Source organism: Nannobrachium achirus, assembly GCF_963921795.1.
Source record: "Nannobrachium achirus genome assembly, chromosome: 14".
NCBI lineage: Eukaryota > Metazoa > Chordata > Actinopteri > Myctophiformes > Myctophidae > Nannobrachium > Nannobrachium achirus.
This window is the reverse complement of record NC_137821.1, coordinates 15108923-15135695: the sequence shown is the minus strand read 5'-3', so window position 1 is coordinate 15135695 and position 26773 is coordinate 15108923. Positions and strand designations below refer to the sequence as shown.

At 43.8% G+C, this 26773-nt stretch overlaps 1 protein-coding gene across 1 annotated transcript in view; it reads right to left on the bottom strand.

Annotated features, from left to right (window-relative positions):
* Positions 1-26773, bottom strand: part of fgf11a (fibroblast growth factor 11a) — a gene marked incomplete at both ends in the record, with an annotated part of 201074 nt that overhangs the window by 62844 nt on the left and 111457 nt on the right. The window contains one exon of the mRNA XM_080741966.1: positions 12583-12693. Within this exon, the coding sequence (XP_080598092.1) occupies positions 12583-12693 (111 nt within the window). The remainder of the gene's footprint in view (positions 1-12582; positions 12694-26773) is intronic.

Here is a 26773-nt window from a genome sequence, read left to right as displayed (position 1 = left end):
GGCAACAGATTAATCTGCTAAAAAACTATTCAGAGTTGGGAAAGGATTATGCATAAAACAACTGAATTTAAGGTTAAATGTGAACTCTAACGGGTGGGAATTGCCATCCCCTGATGAACAAAATTACGCCCCTGCTCTGTCTGTCTGTCTATATGTTGTACTGATATTGTGATTGTGATTGTATTGTCTTCCCTTACTGATACTGTATAGTGTGGACACTGTACATGTTGAATACTGTTGTATATTATTGATACTATTTTGATCTCTCCGTCATATCTCTTAGTTATCTTGTTGGTACTCAGGTCAGCTGTATCTACTTTTTCATCTGTATCTGTACTGTAACTGCTGTGTGGCCTCTGGCAACTGAATTTATCCCACGGGATCAAAACAAGCTCTGTCTGTCTATATCTCACTCTCTTTCACTCTGTTTATTGCGTATCTTTCTCTCACTCTCTCCATCTTTCTCTCTGTCTCTCTCTCTCTTCCTTTCTTTCTCCCTTCAATGCCATCTACATTGTGTATATATCTCTCCCTGTCTCCCTCTCTCCCCAGAGAGAGTTTTTTTTGTGTGTGTTTTACAAGGGGGCATGGGATAGCATTAAGCCATGGATCCCAGGGACTGATGGAGTTATAGTTGTTATAAAATGAACCGTAATTCAAACCTGGGCAAAAACAGTGCGGAGGTGACCTCCAGAGACTGACGTTTAATACCCCCCAGACGTGTCTGCAGAACACGCACCTCTGCTGTCTATGTTCCTCCGCAGTGTGTTAAGTTTTTACACTTGTGCTCTATGTCTGTGTGTGTTTTTACACGTGCTGAGTATGTCAGACTTCAGGGGACACGTGTGAATTGAATTTGTGCTGAATAGTCAACTTCAAGAAATCGATTTAAGCTAATAAATGTGTGTACATGCGTTATTTTTTGCTTTGTGTGTGTGTTTCTTTATTATCGTTAACGTCTTTTTGCAGCTTACATGTGAATATCCTGGTACTTTCTTGTGCTCTGAATATCTCCAAAGCACAACATGAATATAGAGAGTTAGAATATCTGGACTAGCACTCACTGAAAACAGCTAGGTTTGATGCAGCGCAAGTAACTCAGACGAGGCATGACATCACATGCCCAACACCAATCAGAGCCTCACCACTCCTGTCTAATTGGCCCCAATGGCAACCCCCCATGCTATTATGGAATCTGTAGGGAAAGGAGCGCTTGTTTTCGGTGATGACGACGGCAGGTGACGACGGCAGGTCACCAGCGTCGGCAGGTTAAGCCCCCATCAGAGTCGGTACCGCGGTGAAGAGCTATCCACCGCGGTGTAGTCTTTTTGAGTCATAAAACTACAATGTTACGTCATTACTCGCGGTGAAGAGCTTTCCACTGCGAGTCCCGACACATCTCTCTGTTTTTACTTTCAGACAGATCGACCCATCACCCCGTTCACTGATTGGTCGATCTAGACCAGTCAGTCACAGTGTTAGGACTTCACCGTGACTGACTATGATGGCCTTCACTTATTTTCTGACTTGAGGTGGAAAGCTTTCCACCTTAAATTTGCGGTGGATAGCTCTTCACCTTGGACTATGATAGGGGCACCAGCGTCAGGGTTACTGAGGTTAGGTTAGGGTTAGGGTTTGGGTTAGACATACAGGTTAACATTCACCAGTGTCGGCAGGTTAGCTACTCATCAGCGTCGGCAGGTTAGCATTTCACCAGGTTAACATTCACCCACGTCTCCGTGCGGTCCAAGTGAACATAGCGGAGCCCTCAAGACCTCCGGTTCAGCCAATCATAAGCCACGCCTTTATAATCGATTCAGCCCTGTATCCTACAGATTCCATAATCGCGCCCCCCACGGGGGTCGTGGGCCCCACTTTGAAAAGCACTGCTTTGGGATCTGCAGAATGTCCCAATTCCCCACACCGTGTCCTCTCTGGAGGTGGAGGTCTGTGTTAGATAAGTGACTGCCTTGCGTGAGTCATACACAGGGGCGTCACAATTAGGGGTAGGAAAGTGGGACTGAGTTACTAGGGCCAAGGTGGTGGAGGGGCCTTAATTATTTTATACTTTAGCTATTGAAAAATAGCAGATATACAATGTAGATCTGCTATTTTTGAAAAGTCATGGAAAATGTGTGCAAATCTTTGAATATATGTATTTTTTAAACAAACATTTGTAGCTCAAATTTAGCTTCTGGGGGGTCCCTGGAACTCAATATTTGGAGATGGGGGTCCGTGGCCAAATACATACCATTTTGGAGGTCCTTTACATGAAAAGGTTTGAGCTCCACTGACATCGAAACATAGGTTTAAAAAAAAAAAAAGAAGATTTTCATGATTTTTCAAAAATAGCAGATCTACAAGCTCGCAGCGCGGCACTCGGTGCCGCGCTGTGAGCTTCATGTATATCTGCTATTTTTCAATAGTTAAAGCACAGGGGCCCCAAGTGAATCCTTGTACCCAGGGCCCAGAATTTGGTGCGACACCCCTGGTCATACAACATCTAGTCATCCTGCCTCGTCAGCACTTATTTATCACTTCTTCTAAACACTTGCTATGTACCGGTGTGTACCTGAGTCATCTTTAAATAAGACCTCTATCTGCAGCCACAACTTGTTTTCTGTTCAGGAACATTCTACAAGATGCTATACTACCACACTGATACACAACGATGTCAGCACTATTGGTGATGTGGACTGTTTTCTGGTGTAGGCTATATGTTAACCCATTAAAGGCTCTTTTCCACCGGCAGCGATAACGATGACGATAGCCATAAAATATCACAGCGATAATTATGCCTTCACATTGATGTCCGATAAAGTTATCGGACATCAATGTGAAGAGGCACCAATTAACAGCCGCTCGCACAGAGCGCATCGCGAGCTGTTTGTCAGAGACCCAGTTCCATGTCACTGTGATCTTAACCACATCGTTGTTGATTCTAACGATGTAGTTGTCGGCTATCGTTGTCTTTATCGGTGTTGGGTGGATGCTGCCGATCCACTTCAATTGAAAACCCACTTTTTTAAATCGTTATCGTCATCGTTATCGCTGCCGGTGGAAAAGAGCCTTAAGACTTATTATGTTATGAGTTATTTAATGCTTTAACTATTGAAAAATAGCAGATGTACAAGTTCACGGTGTGGCACTCGGTGCCGCGCTGCGAGCTTGTAGATCTGCTATTTTTGAAAAGTCGTGAAAATTTTGTGCAAATCTTTGAATATACTGTATGTGTTTTTGAAGTGAACATTTGTAACTAAAACTTTGCTTCTGGGGGGTCCCTGGAACTAAATATTTTGAGATGGGGGTCCGTGGCCAAATACATCATTTTGGGTGTCCTTGACATGAAAAGGTTTCAGCACCACTGACATAGAAACATAGGTTTTTCAGAAACCTGTTAGGATTTAGAAGACATTTATAGATTCGGGTCAATATAATTGAAAGACTTTCTCAAATTGTCATGATTTTAAAAAATGGCAGATCTACAAGCTCACAATAATGGTTAAAGTAATAATGCGTTCCCGGTCTAAATATGTTAAGGACAGCCTTTTCCTATACACCTTGTTCCCTTGTACTTCATATTTTTTTTGCTGAGGACCCATGAATGCCACTGTCACTGACATTGTAAAAAAAAAAGGTGGGTGAAATTATTTTTTCACCATTTGCAGTTTTCAGGAAAGGGAAGAAGTATAGAGATAAAAAGAAAGAACAAGGCATTGGTCAGATATCAATATATATATATATTAGGGGTGCAACGATAAACAAAATTCGGTTCGGTTCGGTTCGATATTTTGGTGTCACGGTTCGATACTTTTTCGATACAAAAAATAAACAGAAATGTCCTTGATTTATAAATGTATTTGTATTTTTTTGTTTTAACTTTGAACAATACGGTACCCAACCTATAGGGTAGTGGTTCTCTAAGTGGGCTCTGCGGACTCCTAGGGGTCCTTGAGGGAGTTCCAGGGGAATGTGGATGTGGAGTGGTATTGTATTGTATTGTTCGGTACATAGGGTCATTCGGTTCGATATTTCTCGGTTCGATTCGATTGTGTATATATATTATATATATATATATATATATATATATATATATATATATATATATATATATTTTTTTGGTAGGCAATTCTTGCTAGATTATTATTTCGACTAAGTGTTAGGGTTAGGTTTTAGGGTTAGGTTTAATAGTTTTACTGAGGTTAGGGTTAGGGTTTGGGTTAGATTTAGGCATGGTGGTTAACATTCACCAAGTTACTGTAGCATTCACCAGCCTCGGCAGGTTAGCATTTCACCAGGTTAACATTCATCCGTGTCGAACAAATGGAACGTGGAACAAATGTTATGTCGAAATATCGACACGCTCTCGATTTTGTAACCCATTTCTCACCTGGTGTCAATTATCTAATGTAATCCTGGGCGCTGCACTCCCTCTGCCAACCTGGGGAGACAACAGACTGATCTCATGCTTCCTTCTATAATGCATGAGGAGTCCAAGCCGCTTCTTTTCACCTGACAAGGTGCCCTATAGCTGGCCAGGGAGAGGCATTATAGAGACCATATTAAACACATCTGGTGCCAACCCCGAGTTTCCCGAGTTTGTATTGGTACCAACGCTGTGCCAACCCCGAGTTTCCTGAGTTTGGGCCGTTTTTGAAAAAAAAATAAAAAAAAAATATATATTTTTTTCAAAAAAAAATTTTGGACCTCCAGAAATGTATTAGGCATGATCGCGATCGCGAAATTGCATGTTTAACCCCCATACCAACCCATTCTTTCAAACATGGCAGCCATGTTTGTTTACATCTGAAGAAAACATAATGGCTGATAAATCATGAATGCCTGAACGGATTTCCAAGCGGATTTTTTTGTTTGAAAGCTGTGAACAGTGTGAACACACGTGGTGCATCATCTAGGCATGGGCGTGCACTTTTTACACAATTGCGCAATTACATGGAAGTCTATGGTAACCATGGCAACATGGGACATTGCAGAGAAAAAATCATAGCAACATAAGTGTTAAAATATTCCTAATATGAGCAGAGTGAAATATAGAAGCAAGCCAGATATTCCAATGAGGCAGGTGAAATAGCAGCATACCTGTGACAATAAAGTTGAGTTGAGCTGAATGTCTCTGACACTATTTTCCGCCTGAATGAATCTGCGTTCGTCTCATTTCTTCCTACAGAATGCGGTTTTCCTGCTCCTGGTCGTGTGTGAACTCATCCCAGGGCATACCACTCTGCATGTCTCTTGTGAGCTGTATAATATGGTGGCAATTTTTGTAAATATTTCCTATTTTTTGTAAATATACTGTATACCAAGGGTCTTGTGGCGCGAGGTGTTGTAGATCTTGTAGATTGTATATTTTCGGCAAAGAGGTTTTGTGTAAAGGGGAGAAGTATTGACGGTTCAAGTGGTGAATTATTTGAAAACACAAATTGACATGAATTCAAAATACATTGACGATTGTGCTGTCAAACAACAAAACGATATGGAATCTATGACAAGGTTGTGGGGGTCCCTGCTTCATCTCTCTCTCAACTAAGGAGTCCTTGGCCTGAAAATGTTGAAGACCCCTGCTGTATACTGTACATATATTGTTAACTAATTGCTATCCATATTTGGACTTCAGCCTTATCCCGTGAGGAGAAAAAAAAGAGTTTCAGTTGCCCCAAAACTGTTGGGTGACAGGTTTTCCTCCAATCAGGATAGAGTGGGGCCTTCCTCCAATCATGGTCGAGTGGGGGCGGGCCTTACGCGCACCAAGGCCCGCCCCCACTTGATAATGATTGGAAGAAGGCCCCAGCCTGTCACCTATATGAAAACTGAAACGGAAACTTGAGTGAAATCACTTATCCTACCACCTTTAAGGTACATTGACATGCATAAGTAGCAATTTTCGCTGAAACATTTTGAAAGTGAAAGTTAAATGGATAAGGAACTACTTGGGTTTTACCCATTTTTCAACAAGGGCTTGTGTTTACTCTGTCTACTCACTGGGATGTGGACAGTTCTGAAACAAGTTTTCTAAACTTTTTTTATTAATGCAAAATGTTATTTTTATTATGGCGATTTTATTTTTATTATGGCTATTCTACTAATAGCATGCTAAACTTCCAGGAAGAGAAAGCATGCGGTTTCCCCATTTATGATGTAATTGGTAGACAGGTTTCTGATGTGTCCACAGCCCTCCTCTGAGACTCAGACAGCGTAGGGAAAATAAATGATACCATCTTATTATAATGACCATTAGTGAGGAGGACCAATTATTATTATAATTATAATTATTACAATTACATAGGTTGAAAGTGAGTGAAGTCGTCCTTTAAGCCCTTTCAGATTAGCGGGGGCCGCGGCCATGCAGATTCTATGCCTATTTACCTAGGGTTCCTTGGCAGGGAAAAGTGTGGGAACCCCTGTTTTACAGCCTATAGAATAGAGCAGAACACAGCACAAAACAGAAAGAAATACAGTACAATAGGCCTGACCACACAAACGGAACTCGTTTGCGTTTGGCTTTTGACTGCAGACGAGATACATTAAATACACCATCTTCTCTCTTCACGGCAGGCCAACAGAAGCAGAGCTAGCGGTGCATAATTCTGCTGTACATCTCCCTAGATTTACCTTCTTCTTTTTTTTTACGTTGGCCAGCAGAACTGGAGGTCAGAACACATTCTTTTTCCCTCTGGGTTACAAATCCCAAATTCTGCCAAGTGTGATGTTTTCTTTCCAGACCGCTGTTTTGACAGGGGGAAAATGCTGCTTCATCACATCGGGGGGGATAACCCATAATACACTATTGATCTGGAGGGGCCGGGCACCCAGGGGGATTGTGGGATATGATGTTTCTGGTCCGTAATCACCACGATGATGAGACCCCCCCCCCCACACACACACACACACACACTCCCATGATGAGCTAGGTCGCTTTGTATGTAAATATGTGTGTGTTTACTTGTAATAGACTAAGTATTTGATGTTATGCTTTTGAAACTGATATTATCCTAGATAAAGTATGTTCTATCCATCTGTCTTTCAATGTTATATGAGATACTTAAAGTGTGGTTCCTGTGGAAATAAGCCTCGGCTTTCTAGGATCTCCTTTTAGTTGACCTTGTACCAGTGATTTGTACTGTCATGAAACTGTACTTTTTTCTATTGCAAACTTCTAATAAATTATTCAATCAATCAATCAATCAATGTGTGCGTGCGTGCATCTGCCTATATAAGAGCACAGACCAAACATGGAGCTAGCCTTGATATTTATTTACTCAATGTAACAGTCAAACAGTGTGTGTGTGTGTGTGTGTGTGTGTGTGTGTGTGTGTGTGTGTGTGTGTGTGTGTGTGTGTGTGTGTGTGTGTGTGTGTGTGTGTGTGTGTGTGTCTGTGTGTCTGTGTGTGTGTGTGTGTGTGTGCCCCATGAGCGTGCAAGTGCATGGTAAATGGTGCATTTATATAGTTCCCTTTATCCAAAGCACTTTGTGCATTACATTCACCCATTCACACACACATTCACACACACATTCACACACACATTCACACACACATTCACACACACACACACACACACACACACACACACACACACTCACACACACATTCACACACACATTCACACACACATTCACACACACATTCACACACACACACACACACACACACACACACACTCACACACACACACATTCACACACACATTCACACACACATTCACACACACATTCACACACACATTCACACACACATTCACACACACATTCACACACACATTCACACACACATTCACACACACATTCACACACACACACACACATTCACACACACACACACACATTCACACACACATTCACACACACACATTCACACACACATTCACACACACATTCACACACACATTCACACACACATTCACACACACATTCACACACACACACACACACACACTCACACACACATTCACACACACATTCACACACACATTCACACACACATTCACACACACATTCACACACACATTCACACACACATTCACACACACATTCACACACACATTCACACACACATTCACACACACACACATTCACACACACATTCACACACACACACATTCACACACACATTCACACACACATTCACACACACATTCACACACACATTCACACACACATTCACACACACACACACACACACACACACACACACTCACACACACATTCACACACACATTCACACACACATTCACACACACATTCACACACACATTCACACACACATTCACACACACATTCACACACACATTCACACACACATTCACACACACACACACACACACACACACACACACACATTCTCACACACACACACACACATTCACACACACATTCACACACACACATTCACACACACATTCACACACACATTCACACACACATTCACACACACATTCACACACACACACACACACACACACACACACACACTCACACACACATTCACACACACATTCACACACACATTCACACACACATTCACACACACATTCACACACACATTCACACACACATTCACACACACATTCACACACACATTCACACACACATTCACACACACATTCACACACACATTCACACACACACACACACACACACACACATTCACACACACATTCACACACACATTCACACACACATTCACACACACATTCACACACACATTCACACACACATTCACACACACATTCACACACACATTCACATTCACACACACATTCACACACACATTCACACACACATTCACACACACATTCACACACACATTCACACACACATTCACACACACATTCACACACACATTCACACACAGAGAGACAATAAACAGGGACAGGGAGTTGGGGAATGACTTGCAGCAAAAGGTCCACCCACCCCAGGAATCTAAACCAGGACTCGCTGCACGCACAGGCCTGAACACATGATGACGCAATATTTTATGCTTTAAATATAAAAAAATAGCAGATATACAAGCTCACAGCGCGGCACCGAGTGCCGCGCTGTGAGCTTGTAGATCTGCTATTTTTGAAAAATCGTGAAAATTAGAATTTTGAATCCTTCTAAGATTTTTGGAGAAAACCTATGTTTCTATGTCAGCAATCTGGCCAGCCATCGTCAACGAAAAGGTCCTTTTCACTTTAATGGAGCTCAGTTAGTCTGTTCTTGAGAGACTACTATGTCAGTGGTTTTCAAACCTTTTCATGTGAAGGACCCCCAAAATGATATTTATTTGGCCACGGACCCCCATTTCAAAATATCTAGTTCCAGGGACCACCCAGAAGCAAAATTTTAGTTACGAACGTTCGCTTTGAAAATACATACATACATATTCAAAGATTTGCAAACATTCTTTTCAAAAATAGCAGATCTACAAGCTCGCAGCGCGGCACTCGGTGCCGCGCTGTGAGCTTGTATATCTGCTATTTTTCACTGGTTAAAGCATTCAATAATTCTAGGCCTAAATGGGTTAACCACTTGAACCTTTACAACCATATTCTGTGGGGAACATTAGCCAATAGCAGACAAGCAAGCTCAAAATGCGTCATACTGGGACACGTTTTTAGCTTGTAGATTTTAGATATTTTATGGTATCGGTCTGAGTGTAGGTCCGTTTCACTAAGACTAGAGCAGTGGTAATAATCATATTTTAAGAACTTTATGAATAGTTTATATGTTGGCTATTTAAAAAAAATAGAAGATATACAAGATCACAGCACGTCACTCCGTGCCGCACTGCAAGCTTCTACATCTGCTATTGTTTAACATTTTCTTAAAATCTTGAAAGTATTGGAAATTGTTGAATAGTTTTGACATTTTTAAACATAAATCTTCTCTTATGGGGGTCCCTGACACAAAACCTTTTCAGATGGGGGTCCGCAGCTAAATACATATCAATTTGGGCCGGGGGTCCTTGACATTAAAAAGTATGAAACCACTCATGTTGCCATACCTTAGCTTTTGCTGAACTGACGCCACTGGTCTCTCGGCGCCCCACATTTTGGAGCATTATGAACACTAGAAAATCGCGGCCGCTGATGCGGCCGCTCATATCTAGAAATCGCACGCTTCGCGTGCTCACATGCACAACTGCTCCAAGCCATGTTGCCCACCAAAAGCACTGTTTCTTCATGTATTTTGTGTGTGTGTGTGTGTGTGTGTGTGTGTGTGTCGTATTCTTCATGTATTTTGTGTGTGTGTGTGTGTGTGTGTGTGTGTGTGTGTGTGTGTGTGTGTGTGTCGTAATGTCTGCACTACACTGTTCCTGCCACCAGGGGACACAGTAGGCCTACTACACTCGTAAGTACACTGCAGCGTGGAACTATTTGTAAGTCTGTGTTTCGGCCGGAAGGTTTATAATGGACGTACTATGATGTAATTCGCGTCATAGCATTAAATTATTGTTTTGTTTAATTGTACATCGTGCAAGTATAATACGTTCAGGGAAAGCAGCTAGCAATGTAGGGGGGAAATGCAGCGATGTATGTGTGAAAAGAGGAATCTGTAGAAGCAGTGGTGTGAGAGTCTATCAATGACATGCTTAAACAACACCAGGAGCTGGCCTGTCTATTATAGTAGAAAGATTTTGGACTCTTGTTTTTTTCTTTTCTTCTTACATTGTGGCCTACAATGACATGCCCAAAACAGGGACACTACCAGGTTTAAAGTGGGTTAAAGACTCAGGGGCAGACTGTGGTTCACACACCAGCAAGCAGGAAGCCAGCCGGGGCCAAGCGAGGTGACACACACCTACACACACACGCACGCACGCACGCACGCACGCACGCACGCACGCACGCACGCACGCACGCACGCACGCACGCACGCACGCACGCACGCACGCACGCACGCACACACACACACACACACACACACACACACACACACACACACACACACACACACACACACACACACACACACACACACACACACACACACACACACACACGCACACACGCACACACACACACACACACACACACACACACACACACACGCACACACGCACACGCACACACACACAGCCACAGAGAACTAATGACGGGGACAGATCCAGGTGCAGGATTCAGATAGCGCTGAGAGATGCCTGCCTCCAGGGGGGGCTGTGAATCATCAACACACAGCCGGTTCAGGTACCAGACCCCAAACGGCCCGCTGAGATTACCAATGTCCTCATTACACACAGCGCTGCTTCTTAAAGTGGGGTCCGGGGGCCCGCTAAGGGGTCCTTGAAGGGGATCCAAGGAGGTCCCCAGCTTAAATTAGTTCACTCTTATGGCGCGACGAAACCAGTTTAAAAGCACTTTAATTAACCCGATGTGCACGTGCATCACTTCTATAGCAGATTCTGAATCAAATCTAAATGTGAGCTTCTAAATGAGCTATTTAAAAAAAAAAGTGTCTTTCAGCAATGCATTACGATTTATCCGTGCAACATGACATAATCGATAGCCTATAAATATATAATTATAATATAATTATAATACTGTGTATAATATTATATGTAATACAATCCTAAATAAAATAGTTCAGTATAATTTGTCATGTTGTGCAGTAATATAGAAAAGTGTGATGCATCGAGATGCGTCAAGAACGAATCGTTACCTGATGAATCGTAACCGAATTGAATCGTGAGGGCAGTGCCAATGCACACTAGTGAGCGTGTGCGTGTGCGTGTGCGTGACTGCGTGTGCATGTGTACGTGTGTGGATTGACACATAACACATAAGACAGCCAGACAGATGGCCCAACAAGGCAGAGAACAGCGGTTTAGGATCAGGAGAGGCAGACATTACACACAGATGGGGATTAATGCTCCATGTCTGTGTGTTTGCACAGTGTGTGTTTTTCTGGTAGTTTGTGCGTGTTCTAAACTTTTCACATTATCCCCGGAAAAAAAATAAAAATACAAAGAAAGTGAACGCATTTAGGAATAGCTTCATAAAGCAGGCAAAGTAGAATGTGCTAAAACTCCCGGAGAGCCTTGTATACTAATTGCTTTGGAAGCGATTGTATCAGAGTGTTTCGTGTGTGTGTGTGTTTGTTTGAATGAGTGTAATGAGTTTTTGCAATGCAAAATCCACAATGTTAGTTTACACTATACTATACTGTGGATGCATTTAGAGTTAGAAGTGGGAATCTTAAAAAAGAGACCAACTTGCAAGTTCAGGAGTTTTTAATAAAGCAACGTTTCGGTCGAGAGAACCTTCTTCAAGCTAGTGTCAAACAGGCTGACAGCATCACTAAATACTTTTCCCAACCACTCCCAGAGTTCAATTAACCCTAGCGTCTCTAATATAGCAGGGGATGAACACTCAGCGAAAATAGACAGTCAACAAGTTTATACCTCGGCTATTTCAGCCAAAGAGGTTTGGTGTAGAGGGGGAAAAGGAGCGGGCCTACTAACTATTACACACTCAGGATCTTTCAGTGTGTGAGCGTGCGTGCGTGTGTGTGTGTGTGTGTGTGTGTGTGTGTGTGTGTGTGTGCGCATGTGAGCGTGCGTGTGAGTGAGATCAGCCACGTACAGAAGGAGCTGCTTTCGTCCTTTGTGCCTTCCATGGTGCCATCCGCACGCATCTGGAGGTAGAAGCCGTGCCTGCAGAACAGCCGCGTGACGATGCCTTTCAGCTGGGGCTCTGCGTGGGACGCAAACACAGTGAGACAGACAGCAACACGTTAGCATAGGTAACCTGCAAGTTAAAGTGTGTCCGTGCATCTGATATTTCCTTACTTTTTTGAGCCTTTGAGTACAATGGAGAGAGAGAGAGAGAGAGAGAGAGAGAGAGAGAGAGAGTATGGGAGTGACATGCAGAAAATGCTCTGGACGGCTGGTAATCGAACCGGGGGACCGCACTGTCAGGCATTTCAGTCCACGTCGTACACCCCCTAACCACTCCACCACCGCTTTCGGGATGCCGCATATCTGCTTACACCGATCTAACCTTAGCCCCATAGCTATGGGAAACTGCAGTAAGATCAAACTGGGGACGGATGCTATGTCTGTATCTTGTCATGCCAATCCTCAGTTGACTGGTTTGACATCCAACCCTTGTCCAACAGTGTGACACTACTCTGTGTATCTGTGTGACACTACTCTGTGTATCTGTGTCACACACTCACAGACGGCTGAACTGAACCACCACATGCAGGGACGTGCTGGCCATTGGGAAAAGCGGGACAACTCCCGAACGGCCGGTTCATTCCCGGCCGGTCCAGGCTGGCCATTAGGCCAAAATGGACTTCGTTCCATTTTGGGGGCTGTGCGGCCAACAAAGTAAATCGTCACTGTCAGGCAGAAACTTCGTATCTCCAAGTTTCAAATTTATAAAATGTTTCGCAAAGCAAAGCCCTACTTCATACAAGGCCGTTGCACAAAAGTAGTGAAAACAGCAGATCTACAAGCACACAACGCCTCGCAGCGCGAGGCGTTGTGTGCTTGTAGATCGGCTGTTTTCACTAGTTTAAATCATTTTTAAAATGATAAATACAAAACAAACGGTTTTGGACATATAAGTTTTCCACCCGACAACGACGAAATATAACTTAAAAAAAAAATGAGGGCCTCTCCAACTCTTTTTCCCGGGCTGAATCAGGGGCCCAGCACGTCCCTGACCACATGCCATTACCTTCAGCTGGAGAGCTCTGGGGAAACACTAGCCTTAAACACAAAATGTTGACATCCAGCCACGCACGCACGCACGCACGCACGCACGCACGCACGCACGCACGCACGCACGCACGCACGCACGCACGCACGCACGCACGCACGCACGCACGCACGCACGCACGCACGCACGCACGCACGCACGCACGCACGCACGCACGCACGCACGCACGCACGCACGCACGCACGCACGCACGCACGCACGCACGCACGCACGCACGCACGCACGCACGCACGCACACACACACACACACACACACACACACACACACACACACACACACACACACACACACACACACACACACACACACACACACACACACACACACACACACACACACACACTTGTATTACTACTACTGTATACTCATGAGGACATCAACATTTAGGACAGGGACTAAATCAGGCAAAACTCCTACTCTCTATTCCACTATACGTGTGGGTTACACAAGTATAGTTATACAAGTACACTGCACGCACGCACGCACGCACGCACGCACGCACGCACGCACGCACGCACGCACGCACGCACGCACGCACGCACACACACACACACACACACACACACACACACACACACACACACACACACACACACACACACACACACACACACACACACACACACACACACACACACACACACACACACACACACACACGTGCGTGGATAGCGACATTTGTGTTGACTGTGGCCTTCAACAGTTCAACAGGATTGATGGCTCCTTGGAGTGCGGTTACTGTAAAAAGGGACACGTTCCCAAGGGAGGTTTAAGAGACGGAAACTGTGTGTGTTCGTGCATGCCATGCTTTGCGTGCGTGGGCGTGAGTGTGTGTGTGTGTGTGTGTGTGTGTGTGTGTGTGTGTGTGTGTGTGTGTGTGTGTGTGTGTGTGTGTGTGTGTGTGTGTGTGTGTGTGTGTGTCCAGGCGTGTGATCCATGCATGCATCTTTGTGTGCTAGTAACAACCAGCAAAGTGGGGAAAGCTTCATCAAAGATGGATGGCTATAGAGAGCTGCCTCCTCACCACCATGGAGCTCACAACACTGTCTCACCTCCTGAGGGCTAAATGAAGAGCAAATGAGCAACTTCACAAACCCTGCTGCAAGTTCAACTCATCACATCATCAACCCTAGAGTTCCTGTTCCCTAGCTCAAGCTCACAATGAGTTGTGTTGCGATGTATTGTAGGCTTATAGATCGGCTATTTTTGGTAAAGAGATTTGGCACCCCTTGGGGGTCTATTAGTGAAGTATATGGGGTTAACTTCACTCTCAACGTGAGCTTCTGGACATCTAACCCGTTTTGAGGAACTTGTGGTGGTTTCGATAAGAGAGCCATTAGAATGGATTAAGGTTAACCGTGCGGCACCCAACGTTCATAGCATGACAAGTCTCAGTTACTAGCCAGCAGATCCTTGCCCTAACCACAAACACACCAAACACATACTGTACCTCAGCTTTACTTAACCATAGTATCTAAGCATGACTACAGTAACAATCAACACATTTTAGTTCCTTCCCTTGTAGTAGGCTGACATCCAAGTGTTAAAACAGGTGAACCGTCCTGAGAAAGATCCAAGGCACTCTGCCCTTATTTTGTTATGGCTTTGCTTGAGAAAGTATTTGAGAAAGTATAAATAAGTAAATAAAATGCACATGTGACCAATACGTTTCGTCTCAAGGGCCTTCATCAGGGTTAACTACAGTAACATTCAGTCAAACACTTCTGTCAAGATAAGACCATTTATTGCAATGCCACTGCATTAAACTTGACGGCGTGGCTCTGCTCCTGTGATACTACAGATGTACGGTATCTGTGCAAGCATGAGTGACACAGAATCTGAGATCACAAATCCCCCAAGAAGCAGAGACTATAAGGGATGGACTTAAATGTGTACCATTCAAGGGCACAAGTTAAGATACACGGATATAACATCATATAAAATCCACAGAAATGCTTCCTGGGGTGGCGGAGGGAGGGAGTTTTTTTTTTTTTTTTCTTTTTTGTCATTCAAATATATATATATTTTTTTAAACAGTATATAAACATCAACAAATATATATATGTATAAATAAAATACCAACACAAATACACATATAAGAAAAACAAAAAACAAAAGAAAACGGAAAACGGCAGTCGAGCTAAGCTAATCGGACAACACCCCTTCAATTCTTAAATAAACATCAGTAGTGATTGTGTACATCGTAATGCATACGTAATGGTTCTATACTAAATGGACCCTCCCCTAAACAATGTACCTCCCGGCAAACCCTTGATATACAAAAAGAAATAATCCCACATTAAATGGAATTTGCCTTTAACATCGTTCTTTCTGGCGATCATATACTCATATGATGCAGTCTCGGTCATTAGTTTAGTGAGGGAGGGAGTTTGATCACTGACAAGCTGATAGAAGAAGTGCTGTGACCAGGGTGTAGTATGAAGAGTGAGACTGAATAGAATGAGCCATTAGGATAGAGAGTGTATGTGTTAACTTGTTAGCGAATGAGATTGAAAGGTGGGGAACAGCTTGACTGCCTGAACTATCGTGGTGCTCGATTATATTAGTCTAACCTTCCTATTTGTATTCCTTTAATTGCCACTGTAGGTTGCAGGTAACTATGAAAACCGTCACATCTTGTCCGTACGTCCATGAGTAACGCCTCAATGTCTATAGCTGCTGACCTGTTGTGACCTCACATCGTTGTGACATCACATTCCGTCCTTGTCCCCTGTATGCCCATATATGGAGATCCCTGATCTCCATATATATGTCTGTAGCTGACCTATGACATCATATTGTTCATTGTGACATCACATTGTGACACCATATTCCGTCCTTGTCCCTTGTATCCCCATATATGGATTATCATTCATTCATAGCATCATATGCCAGATATGGTTTTCTCTTGCAGTTTTCTATAAGCAAAATGTTGTACAGTAGACTGTTAAAGTGGGTACTTGGATTCAGACACCAGGGGGAAAAGGAGGTACTGGAGTTTTAGAACTGCTGTAGATAATCAGTGGATGTTTCTGTGTCCTATTAACAGACCCAAATACAAGAAGAGGCGAGATGTGAAGAAACAGGCCACTAGAAATTGTGAGACGATGCGGAAATTACTGAAGCTAAAATAAGTACATTCCTGCTTTCCTATAAGGAAAAGTTACTACTGGCAGAGCTAAATGCTGTTTTTCTGGTATCGTACGTGTGCAAGCAATCTCCTATCTGGAACGAAATAATCTATATACAAAACAAGTTTTAATATGACTCATTAATTCCGAATAGTGATAATACATTATGCCTGATATCCCCACGCTGAATACCCCCACCACTTCTGAAGTTGAACGCCCTTGAGTTGTCACAGTACATTAATGTGATTTTTATTTATTTTTATTGCATTCAGGCACACATTGTAACTATTAGAACAGTACCCAGGGAGCAGTTGGCTGTTGGTTAAGTATCTTGCTCACATTAACAGATGAAATACTAACTTTATTAAGCTGAACAAATGACAAACATTGTGTCGAAAATAAACTTAAAAACAAATTAAATATAGAACAACAAAAACTAGGGGTGTGGAGGGGGGGTCGCTGGGGAGGTGGGACTGACAGGCTCTTTCATGTGAAGGACCGCAAATTGAGAAGATTTGGGTTCAAAAAAAAAAAAAGAAAAAGAGAAAAGAAAAAAAAGATTCCAAAAGAGCAGATGTACAAGCTCGCAGCGTGGTACGAAGTGGACGCTCTGTGAGCTTGTACATCTGTTATTTTTGAATAGCCAATGTATAAATGCATAAAGCGGTTAAAATGATTGTGATGCTGTATTAACACATTTAGCTGGGGACCCCCAGGGAACACCCTCAAGGACCCCTGGGGGTCCCGGGAACCCACATTTAAAAGCACTGGCCTAAACGGTACACTAGATCAGAGGGAATGTCATCATAGCTATAATGAGAAGTGTCAAACGCGCATAAGTACAGGGGCGCGTGAACGTGGCAGGCACTTGTAGAACGGATGTAGAAGGAGTGAAAGTGTCCAATTTTCCCCCGTTGCGGGAAGTCAACATTATCTTAATTCCTCATCTTTAGTAAAGTGTCGGATGCTAGCTCATTACAGCTTTAGCTAAGCCCTGACATCCGCTTATTTGTCAAAGAGCCGCTCGTATGTAATTTCCCTTCAAAGTCCACGGGATGATGTAAACGTTCCTAATTGCATTTGGTTTTGTCTATGTCTCTCTCTCTCTCTCTACCACTGAGATTGAATCTCCGTAACCACTGATAAAGATAAAAACCCAACACACCATCACACTGGATGCTAAAAAGACGAGACGCAGAAGGTCAAGAGTGGACTGAGGTAATCTGTAATATCCTGAGTTTTAATCCCAAATTAAGCCTCAGAACACACACACACACACACACACACACACACACACACACACACACACACACACACACACACACACACACACACACACACACACACACACACACACACAGAAGAAACATGTGTTACTTAATGTGCCACATCACAAGTACATAAGAGGAGATTACTGAGGGTTGGGATGATGACCTTTGTGTGGACTGTTTACTCGTAGGAGATTTGTATGTTTTTGAGAGTCGTTTCTCATTTCCTGGTGGACATCAAAACGATTCAACATTTTCTGCAAAACAGAGTACAAGCCCGGTTCTCCAACTTTTTATGGTCATGAAGTGTGGGTCATGACCGAAAGTATAAGGTCGCGGGTGCAAGCGGACGAAATGGGTTTCTTCAGACGGGTGGCTGGTATCTCCCTTAGAGATAGGGTGAGAAGTTCAGTCACCCGAGAGAGACTTGGAGTAGAACCGCTGCTCCTACACTTGGAAAGGTGTTAGGTGGTTCGGGGCATCTAGTACGGATGCCCCCCGAGCGCCTTCCTAGGAAGGTCCTCGATGCACGTCCCACTGGGAGGAGACCCCGTGGCAGACCAAAGACCAGATGGAAGGATTATTATCTCCAAACTGGCTTGGGAACGCCTCGGTATACTCCCTGAGGGAGTGGAGGAAGTTGCTCGGGATAAGGACATCTGGAAGTCTCAGTTGGAACTGTTACCCCCGCGACCGATTCCGGATAAGCGGTTGAAGATGGATGGATGGATGGACCCCAACATTAACATTTATTTGGCCGTTGCAAATTCCAACTTTTTCAAAAGTTGTTAAACTGGTGTTGATGCTATATCAACATGTTTTGTTGGGGACCACACCCCCAAGGACCCCTGGGGGGGAACCACTGCTGTACAGCATGTGCAATGCACCGACCGACACACAAAAACATTCACCCACTTTCACCCACCTGAGCTGCAGCCATATCAAAATAAACTAGAAGCAGTGCTCTTCCGAGCACAGGTCTCCACCAGGCCGTGCGTCCTGGTGGTGCTACTGTATAATAGGCCAATGTAAAAAGGGTGGCATATGTTCTTCACCTTAGATCTTTCATGGCAATCGGACGCTGCATGCATGATTTCAAGCATTGTGTTCCAAAAATGTGTTTTGCTAAAGTCTACCTGCTGGTGGCGCTATAACAGGACAATGTTAAAAAGGTAGCATTTGTCCTTGACCTAGTGGGAATATGTGTGGCAAATGTCACGGTAATCGCAAGCTGCGTTGATGATTTGAGGCATTTTGTTCAAAAACTGAGCAATCCTGCAAACTTTGGAAGCTAATATTAGCCAATCAGGATGGAATGTGAAATATCAGACGGATCGGACTTGATCACATGACTATAGAGATACTGTGTACCGATTTGCATGATTTTTGGATAAAATCTCAAGGAGTAATATCCAAAAATGTGTTTTACATAAGTCGGCCCAAAGGTGGCGCTATAAAAGGCTGATGTGAAAAATGCAGGGCAAAGGTTTATCCTTAGCCTCTAGGGAGTGCGCTTACAAAGTTTGAAACTGATCGGTGGAGTTATAGGTAAAACCACAAATCGGGCTGTTATAGCGCCACCATGAGGCTGATTAAAAAATATTAAGTGGCATTTCTTCCTCGGCCTAGTGGGAACGTGTGTGCGCGATTTCATGATAATTGCACTTTGCGTTTGTGATTTGAGGCATTTTGTTCAAAACGGCTCAATCCCACAAACTTTGGAAGCCAATCTTAGCCAATCAGGATGGAATATGCAAAATCGGACAGATCCGTGTTGATCACATGACTGTCGAGATATTGCCTACCGATTTGTAGGATTTTTGGACAAAATCTGTAAGAGTAGTGCACAGAAATGTGTTTAGCAAACATCGGCCACTAGTTGGCGCTAGAAAAGGCCCATTTGAAAAATTTAGGGCAGAGGTTCTAGATTGGCATCCAGGGAATGTGTGTGCTCACTTTGGCAGCGACCGGGCCAACGGCGACTGAGATTTGGCGTTCACAAACTGCGAGGACGCACGGACGCACGCACGGACGGACGCACGGACGCACGGACGGACACACGGACGGAGGGGAAAACATACTCTCCCTCAGCCTTCGGCTGGTGGAGACAATGAACTTTGAAAGCTTTGTGAGCTTGTAATTGGTCTATTTCCAGCAAAATAGATAGAAAGATCCCTGGGAGACACCGGCCTATGGGGTATTACTGTATATACAGTAGGGTTAAATGTCTTGACCTGGTAAAGCATGCTACTAAAGCAAGCAGTTAAAAGTCTAGGCAAATAACCTGTCAGACTGCACTTTGCCCTTTGTATAAAGTAGTGTACAAATTGTAAAACTGAGTTCTGTTCACAAGGCCATGACACTAGCAAGGGAGTCAACATTCACAGTTGGTCCTTGAAGAAAGGACAGAGCGAGGTACACACCTTTAAATAAATATGTATACTTTGTCGCCAATGCCAAATAAACACAGGGTGACATGTAGCACTTACAGTAAAGCTTGTCACGTGTATAACTTTAATATAATAGCCTGCTTTCACTCATTCGTTAAGATGATTTTTGTGTTGTTGTTTTTGTTTTGTTCTTTTTTTTTTTACAGAATGCACCCTGAAACTGTGTTTACTGTCATATCAGTGTTATGTACTGTGCGGTGTTGGATGTAATTGTGCTGCAAAATCAGTTCCACTCTTCTAGTGCCAAGCACATTGGGAGAAGCGATTCTGGTATTGTATTTTACATAATACAGTACATCCAAGCCCAGGGGTGTAGCACACATTTCTGGGCCCTGTAGAAATGTCCTTTGGGCCCCCGTCCCATCTCTAGACAATCTCTGAAAACAATAAAGTCAACTATACATAACATGTGGAGGAGGTAGACTTACTGTACTAAGAATAATAAGGTTTGCAGTCTGCCACATTTCTTTGTCTTGTTAATCTGTTTTAGAATCCAAACACAATATGGTGGTTCAAAAAGCTAAATAATTAAGAGCACCCTCTTGTAAACATGATGAATAGAACAAAGAAAACAGAAACTACTGTATAACAAGACAATTTGATAAGAATATAAATAGCACTAAAGAGAACACATTTGAGGGTGCAACACTGGCAAATTTATAATAGTGCAGCTACAGTGACAGTGGTGTTTTTCTCTCTCTCTTTTTAGATCAGTGAAGAGGTAGCGATTGATTCCAACTTTAACCCTTTCCAAGCCACGGGGAGCCACTTAATATTAAAACCGTTTTATACCGGACATCTGAGCAAGGATGTCTCAGCCGCGCCGTAATTTACAGTACTATGTCATTAAAAATCAAAATAAATGATTTTTATCCGAAAATCGGTGATCGTCTAACCTTCCCTAGAGTCACCGCTCGTCCATCGATAGCGCATGGCTCGTCTGACATGAAGCAGAAGTGACGTCAGGTCCTTTCCCTGTAATAGCCTCCCAGCTCCCGTCCGTTTTCTAGACGTTACGCACAGCTGGAGTGCTGGGGGCTAAGCTAGCGAAAATGTTCATATCTATTCTAGAGTCACACTTGGATTATTTGAGCCGACATTTACGTGAACGGATCGTGCACGCGAAACGCACGGGGAGAAGATGCGTCGGCCAAAACCGCCACTCTAAGCCAATACAGAGGGAGGAATTTTGCTGGTGACTTTGGTGAGAATACAACGGGGATCGCGTGATGTTTATGGGGGATGAAGACCACATGATATAGCACTGATGGTCTTGTAAAATGAATGCAGTTCAGATCATAATATAATAATAGAAATTTCACAGCTAATCTACCAACAAGCCATTCTATTTCGGCTGGCGAAGTGTTAATATAGTTTAATGAAACTCTAGTTTTAGCTACAGTATATACAGTCTATGGCTAAAACTAGTTTGTGTAAACTCATCGATATCCATTATATAATTTTAGAGAGAGGTCAGTCAGTCAGTCAGTCAGTCAGTCAGTCAGTAGGTCAGTCACAATGCATTTCCACCTTTATCTCTTCAGCAACTATCCCAATTTTCACATGGCATTGGCCATTAGCATTATACAGACGCTGACGGAGCCCGATTTCCATTTTCACCAAATTCAAGCTATTAATTAGCGTTTTTAGACCACTTCTGTTCAACACAACTTCAGCCTGTTGTCAGGGCAACGGTCCGTTCCTCCAGGCCATGGGATCTGTAACCCCACACCCACCATGTTGCAGTGTGTGTCTCTCTCTCTCTCTCTCTCTCTCTCTCTCTCTCTCTCTCTCTCTCTCTCTCTCTCTCTCTCATGTGGTTTGCCTGCATGCACGGGTCACTCATGCACCGGGTGCATTTGATGTGTGTCTTATCTTCCGACGGGTATGGCAAAATCCTCCATGGGCTGCTCCTTACATTATGATGCCCCCACATATTCTCACGCACGCACCAGTTACAGTTACTTTCTCCATAAAACCCACACTCTGCACATATATTGGAGCACATATCTTCAAACGGGTAAGGTCTAGTTATATAAAACAAGTGGTTGCCTGACAAGCAATTATTAGCTAATCACAGTGGCATGTCTGGCGACTATGCCTCCAGGCCTATGGGATCTAGACTTGTCTTTTATCCCTGAGGGCCATTGCCTCTGGTTTCTGCATTGCTATGCGTTTAGAACCGTTCCCCTATCATTTAAATATGCTAAAATCAGCAAGGAAACCTGCTCAGACTGCAAGCAATGGAGCCCGGGGTGGTTCTCAAACATTCTCATGTCCAGGACTCCCAAAATGATACATGCAACATAGCCCACAGAAGAGAAGATTTTCAGGGCACGGTGGTGCAGTGGTTAGAAGGTCCTGGGTTCGATTCCTGCAGGGGGAAGCTGTGGGTGCTGGGGGCCTCACAGTTAGAAGGTCCTGGGTTCGATTCCTGCAGGGGGAAGCTGTGGGTGCTGGGGGCGTGTTCCTCCACCCACGTCATCAGCACCCATCCTAGGTGGGGTTGGCAATAGGGCCTCTCTGTGGTGAGTTTGCATGTTATCCCCGTGTCTCCTTGGGCATAGGCCCCCACACAATAACATGCAGTAGTCCTGGTTTCTATACTACCTCCCCCTAGCCAGCCGGGTCCCCAATGTCCCCTGGCGCGGCAGGGGGAGAGCGGAAACCAGGACTACAGGTTAGGTAGTCACTGGGTGAGAAAAATGGGTTGCAAAAAACGTGGGATAAAAAACATTTATAAAAAGAAGAGAAGATTTTCTGATTTATTACAGAATTCTACAACTGTCTATATAATATACTGTAGGTGGGGAGATAACCTATGGTCTGAATATTCCTTCTTATACATTCTCTAATTAGGTTCATTTCTACCTGTGATATACTGTAATAGTCGAGCTGTCAGCAAGATAACTCTTTCCTACAGTACAAGTGCCAATAAACCATTTGCAGGGCACAGGACTCAAGGTACAACGTGTATGTATACCTTTTATGGATGCAAAATTAAGTCTCTCGACATTTATGATGGCTATATTAATTAATTTATGACACAATTAACTTAAAAAATTGAGAATTAAGCAAAGGTTTTTGGTCCAGGCTTTTTGAAGTCCACCCCTACCTTGGCAAGGCAAGGCAAGATATAAGTCAGTTCCACTATTCAAGTGGTTCTCAACCTGTGGGTTGGAGTGTGGGTGGGGGGAGGGGGGGGGGCAGTGAAGTGACAATTTAAGGACTTTTAAGACCTCAAAAGAGAAATTAAAAAGAAAAGAAAAAGACCATTACTGCATCAAAAGTACGGTAATCAACACAACTATACTATAAGCCAGGGGTCTTCAACAGGGGGTCCGGGGCCCCTAGGGGGTCCTCGGAGTTACTACAGGGGGTCCTCCAAATCTTTGAGTGATAGAAACTTTTTTGTCTCCTTTTTTATATTCACCACTTGAACCCTAGTGTCCATATTCTGAGAACTTTAGCCAAAAATAGCAGATCTACAAGCTCACAACGCCTCGCGCTGGAGGCGTTGTGAGCTTGTAGATCGGCTATTTTTGGCAAAGGGGTTTGGCGTAGAGGGGGAAAAGAGCAGGCTAAGTGCAGAGTGAAAGGTCAAGTTTATTAAGTATTGACGGTTCAAGTGGTTAAATATCTGAAAACATAAATTGATTTGAATCCAAAATTCACTGACGATTGTGCTGTCAAACGATGAAACTTTATGAAATCCGGGGCTCCCTGCTTCATCTCTCTCTCTCAGCTAAGTGGTCCCTGGCCTGAAAACGTTGAAGACCCCTGCTATAAGCAATTGTCAAACATTGGCCAAATCGTCAAACAATATGAAAGAGGCAAAAATGTAGAAAACAGCCGAGGCTGAAAAAAAAAAGGGTGAGAACCACTGCACTATTCCAACCCATGCACATTGCACAAGGCCCCTGCCAAAGCCCTTAGACATACTGTAGCCCTCCTCCTCCTCTTTCATTTCCTCCACCACAGCAGGGAAAGCTCCAGTCCAAGCTGAATAAGGCTTCTCGTTACAGAGCGCTGACGGAGGGGAATCGCTGACCCAGGGTTACAGCGCTGAGGGATGGGAAAGCCAAGCTAAAACAATCTACCTGTTCCGTCGGCGGAGGGAGCGAATTTAGAAGTACACAGTCAGAGTGTTCTTTTAAGTGGGAGAGAAGCCTTGAGTTAACACCCATGAAGGAAGGAGGAGACATCATGTACCTTGTCACGGTCGTGTTCCTTGGTCTGGTTCAGAGCAAAGATTTAAGATGGAGGAAAATGGTGTTAAAGGAGTAGTTCACCCCCAAAATGACTTTTTTTCCATTGATTACTCATGCCATGGAGACTAGAGTTCAATAATATTTTTAGTTTTTTGTCACATTCCTAAGACAAAAATTTGATTTGAGTAAATTTACCCCCATTGATTCTGGATGGGGACCCGTTTCGAAACGGGTCCCCATCCGGAACGAATGGGGGTAGATTTATTGTTATCACATTTTTGTCTTAGGAATGCGACAAAAAACAAAAAATATTATTGAACTCTAGTCTCCATGGCATGAGTAATCAATAGAAAAAAGTCATTTTGGGGGTGAACTACTCCTTTAAGCCAGGATGTATACAGAGTATGTACCAGGTACGTGCACACGTAGACATCAAAGGGGGCTTGAACCCCTGCCCCTTTATCCTTCTGTAAAAAAGTGCCCTCTCCAGACCATGAAAGCAGTTTTACTATGGTGAGAGAAATGCAAATGCCCCCTTTCCATGCCATACCTGAAGGCAGCATTCAAGAAAATGACCATGTCAAAACTCTCCCGAACTTGAATGCAGCTTCTCATGTTGAAAGAATTATTGAAAATCTGCGACGCGTTGTGAGCTTGGAGGTCTGCTATTTTCAATATTTTCACCAAAAGACCCTTTTAGAAATTTCAGCCCCTGCCTCTCTAACATTCTCTGCACGTCCCTGGTATGTACAGTGCTGTACAGCAGTGGTTCTCAAACCTTTTCATGTCAAGGACCCCCAAATTGACACGTATTAGCCCCCGGACCCCCATTTGAGAAGATATTCCAGGGTACCCCCATAAGAGAAGATTTGTACAGCTCTATAGCAGTGATTCTCAACCATTTTAATTTCAAGGACCCCCAGTTTGACATGCATTAGGCTACGGACCCCCATTTAATGGCATTTCTATCTCTGAGACGGTTATTTATATTGTAAAATCAATCTTCATTTAACTCTGTGAATGTACGAATGGAACCAAATGGACCGGTTAGGGTCCATCTGTTAGGGTCCATTTGGTTCCCACTTTAAGAACCAATGCTGTACAGAGCACACAGTTGTGTGGAAACTGGACAGGCCTTGTGTAATAATATTAGAGTGACCTTAAAAAGGAGCAGGATTAATTTAACTCTCGACAAATTTCAGTCATTAAAGTCACTCTGCCCCTCATGCTCCCTTATGACCAGAGTCACTGCACTGCATGACACCTGGACTCTGAGACTGAGCGTTATTACTATAACCTTCAGTACATGCTTGTGCTCCCTGTGTGTGTGTGTGTGTGTGTGTGTGCGTGCGTGTGTGTGCGTGCGAGGAGACTTCACCGATGGTAGTGACAGACACATCCAACAGAATGACACTGGCATTGGGCGGACGGGTAAGGCCTCCCTCCAACACACACACACACACACACACACACACACACACACCACACACACACACACACACACACACACACACACACACACACACACACACACACACACACACACACACACACACACACACACACACACACACACACACACACACACACACACACACACGATTCCAGATCGATGTGAAAACCCTGACTCACCTCACCCCTGTCCTTACACCTACTGTACTTGGTTGGTTGTAGTGTGCCAGTAATAGTCAATCTACAAGCTCTGCGATACGTTGTACTCTTGTAGAGCGCTTATTTTCAGTGCGCAACGCACACCTGTACGCCCAGCTAACGTTGAGGTTATCATCATTTCATCCTCAGCATCTTCTTCTCCTCTCTTTCATTCTCTGCAAACTGCACCCCCCCCCCCCCCCCTTCAGATGTTATCTGGCTGCAGTTTACTCTCTCTCTCTCTCCCTCTCTCTCTCTCTCTCTCTCTCTCTCTCTCTCTCTCTCTCTCTCTCTCTATCTCTATCTCTCTCTCTCTCTCGTCTCTTGTCCCGCAACT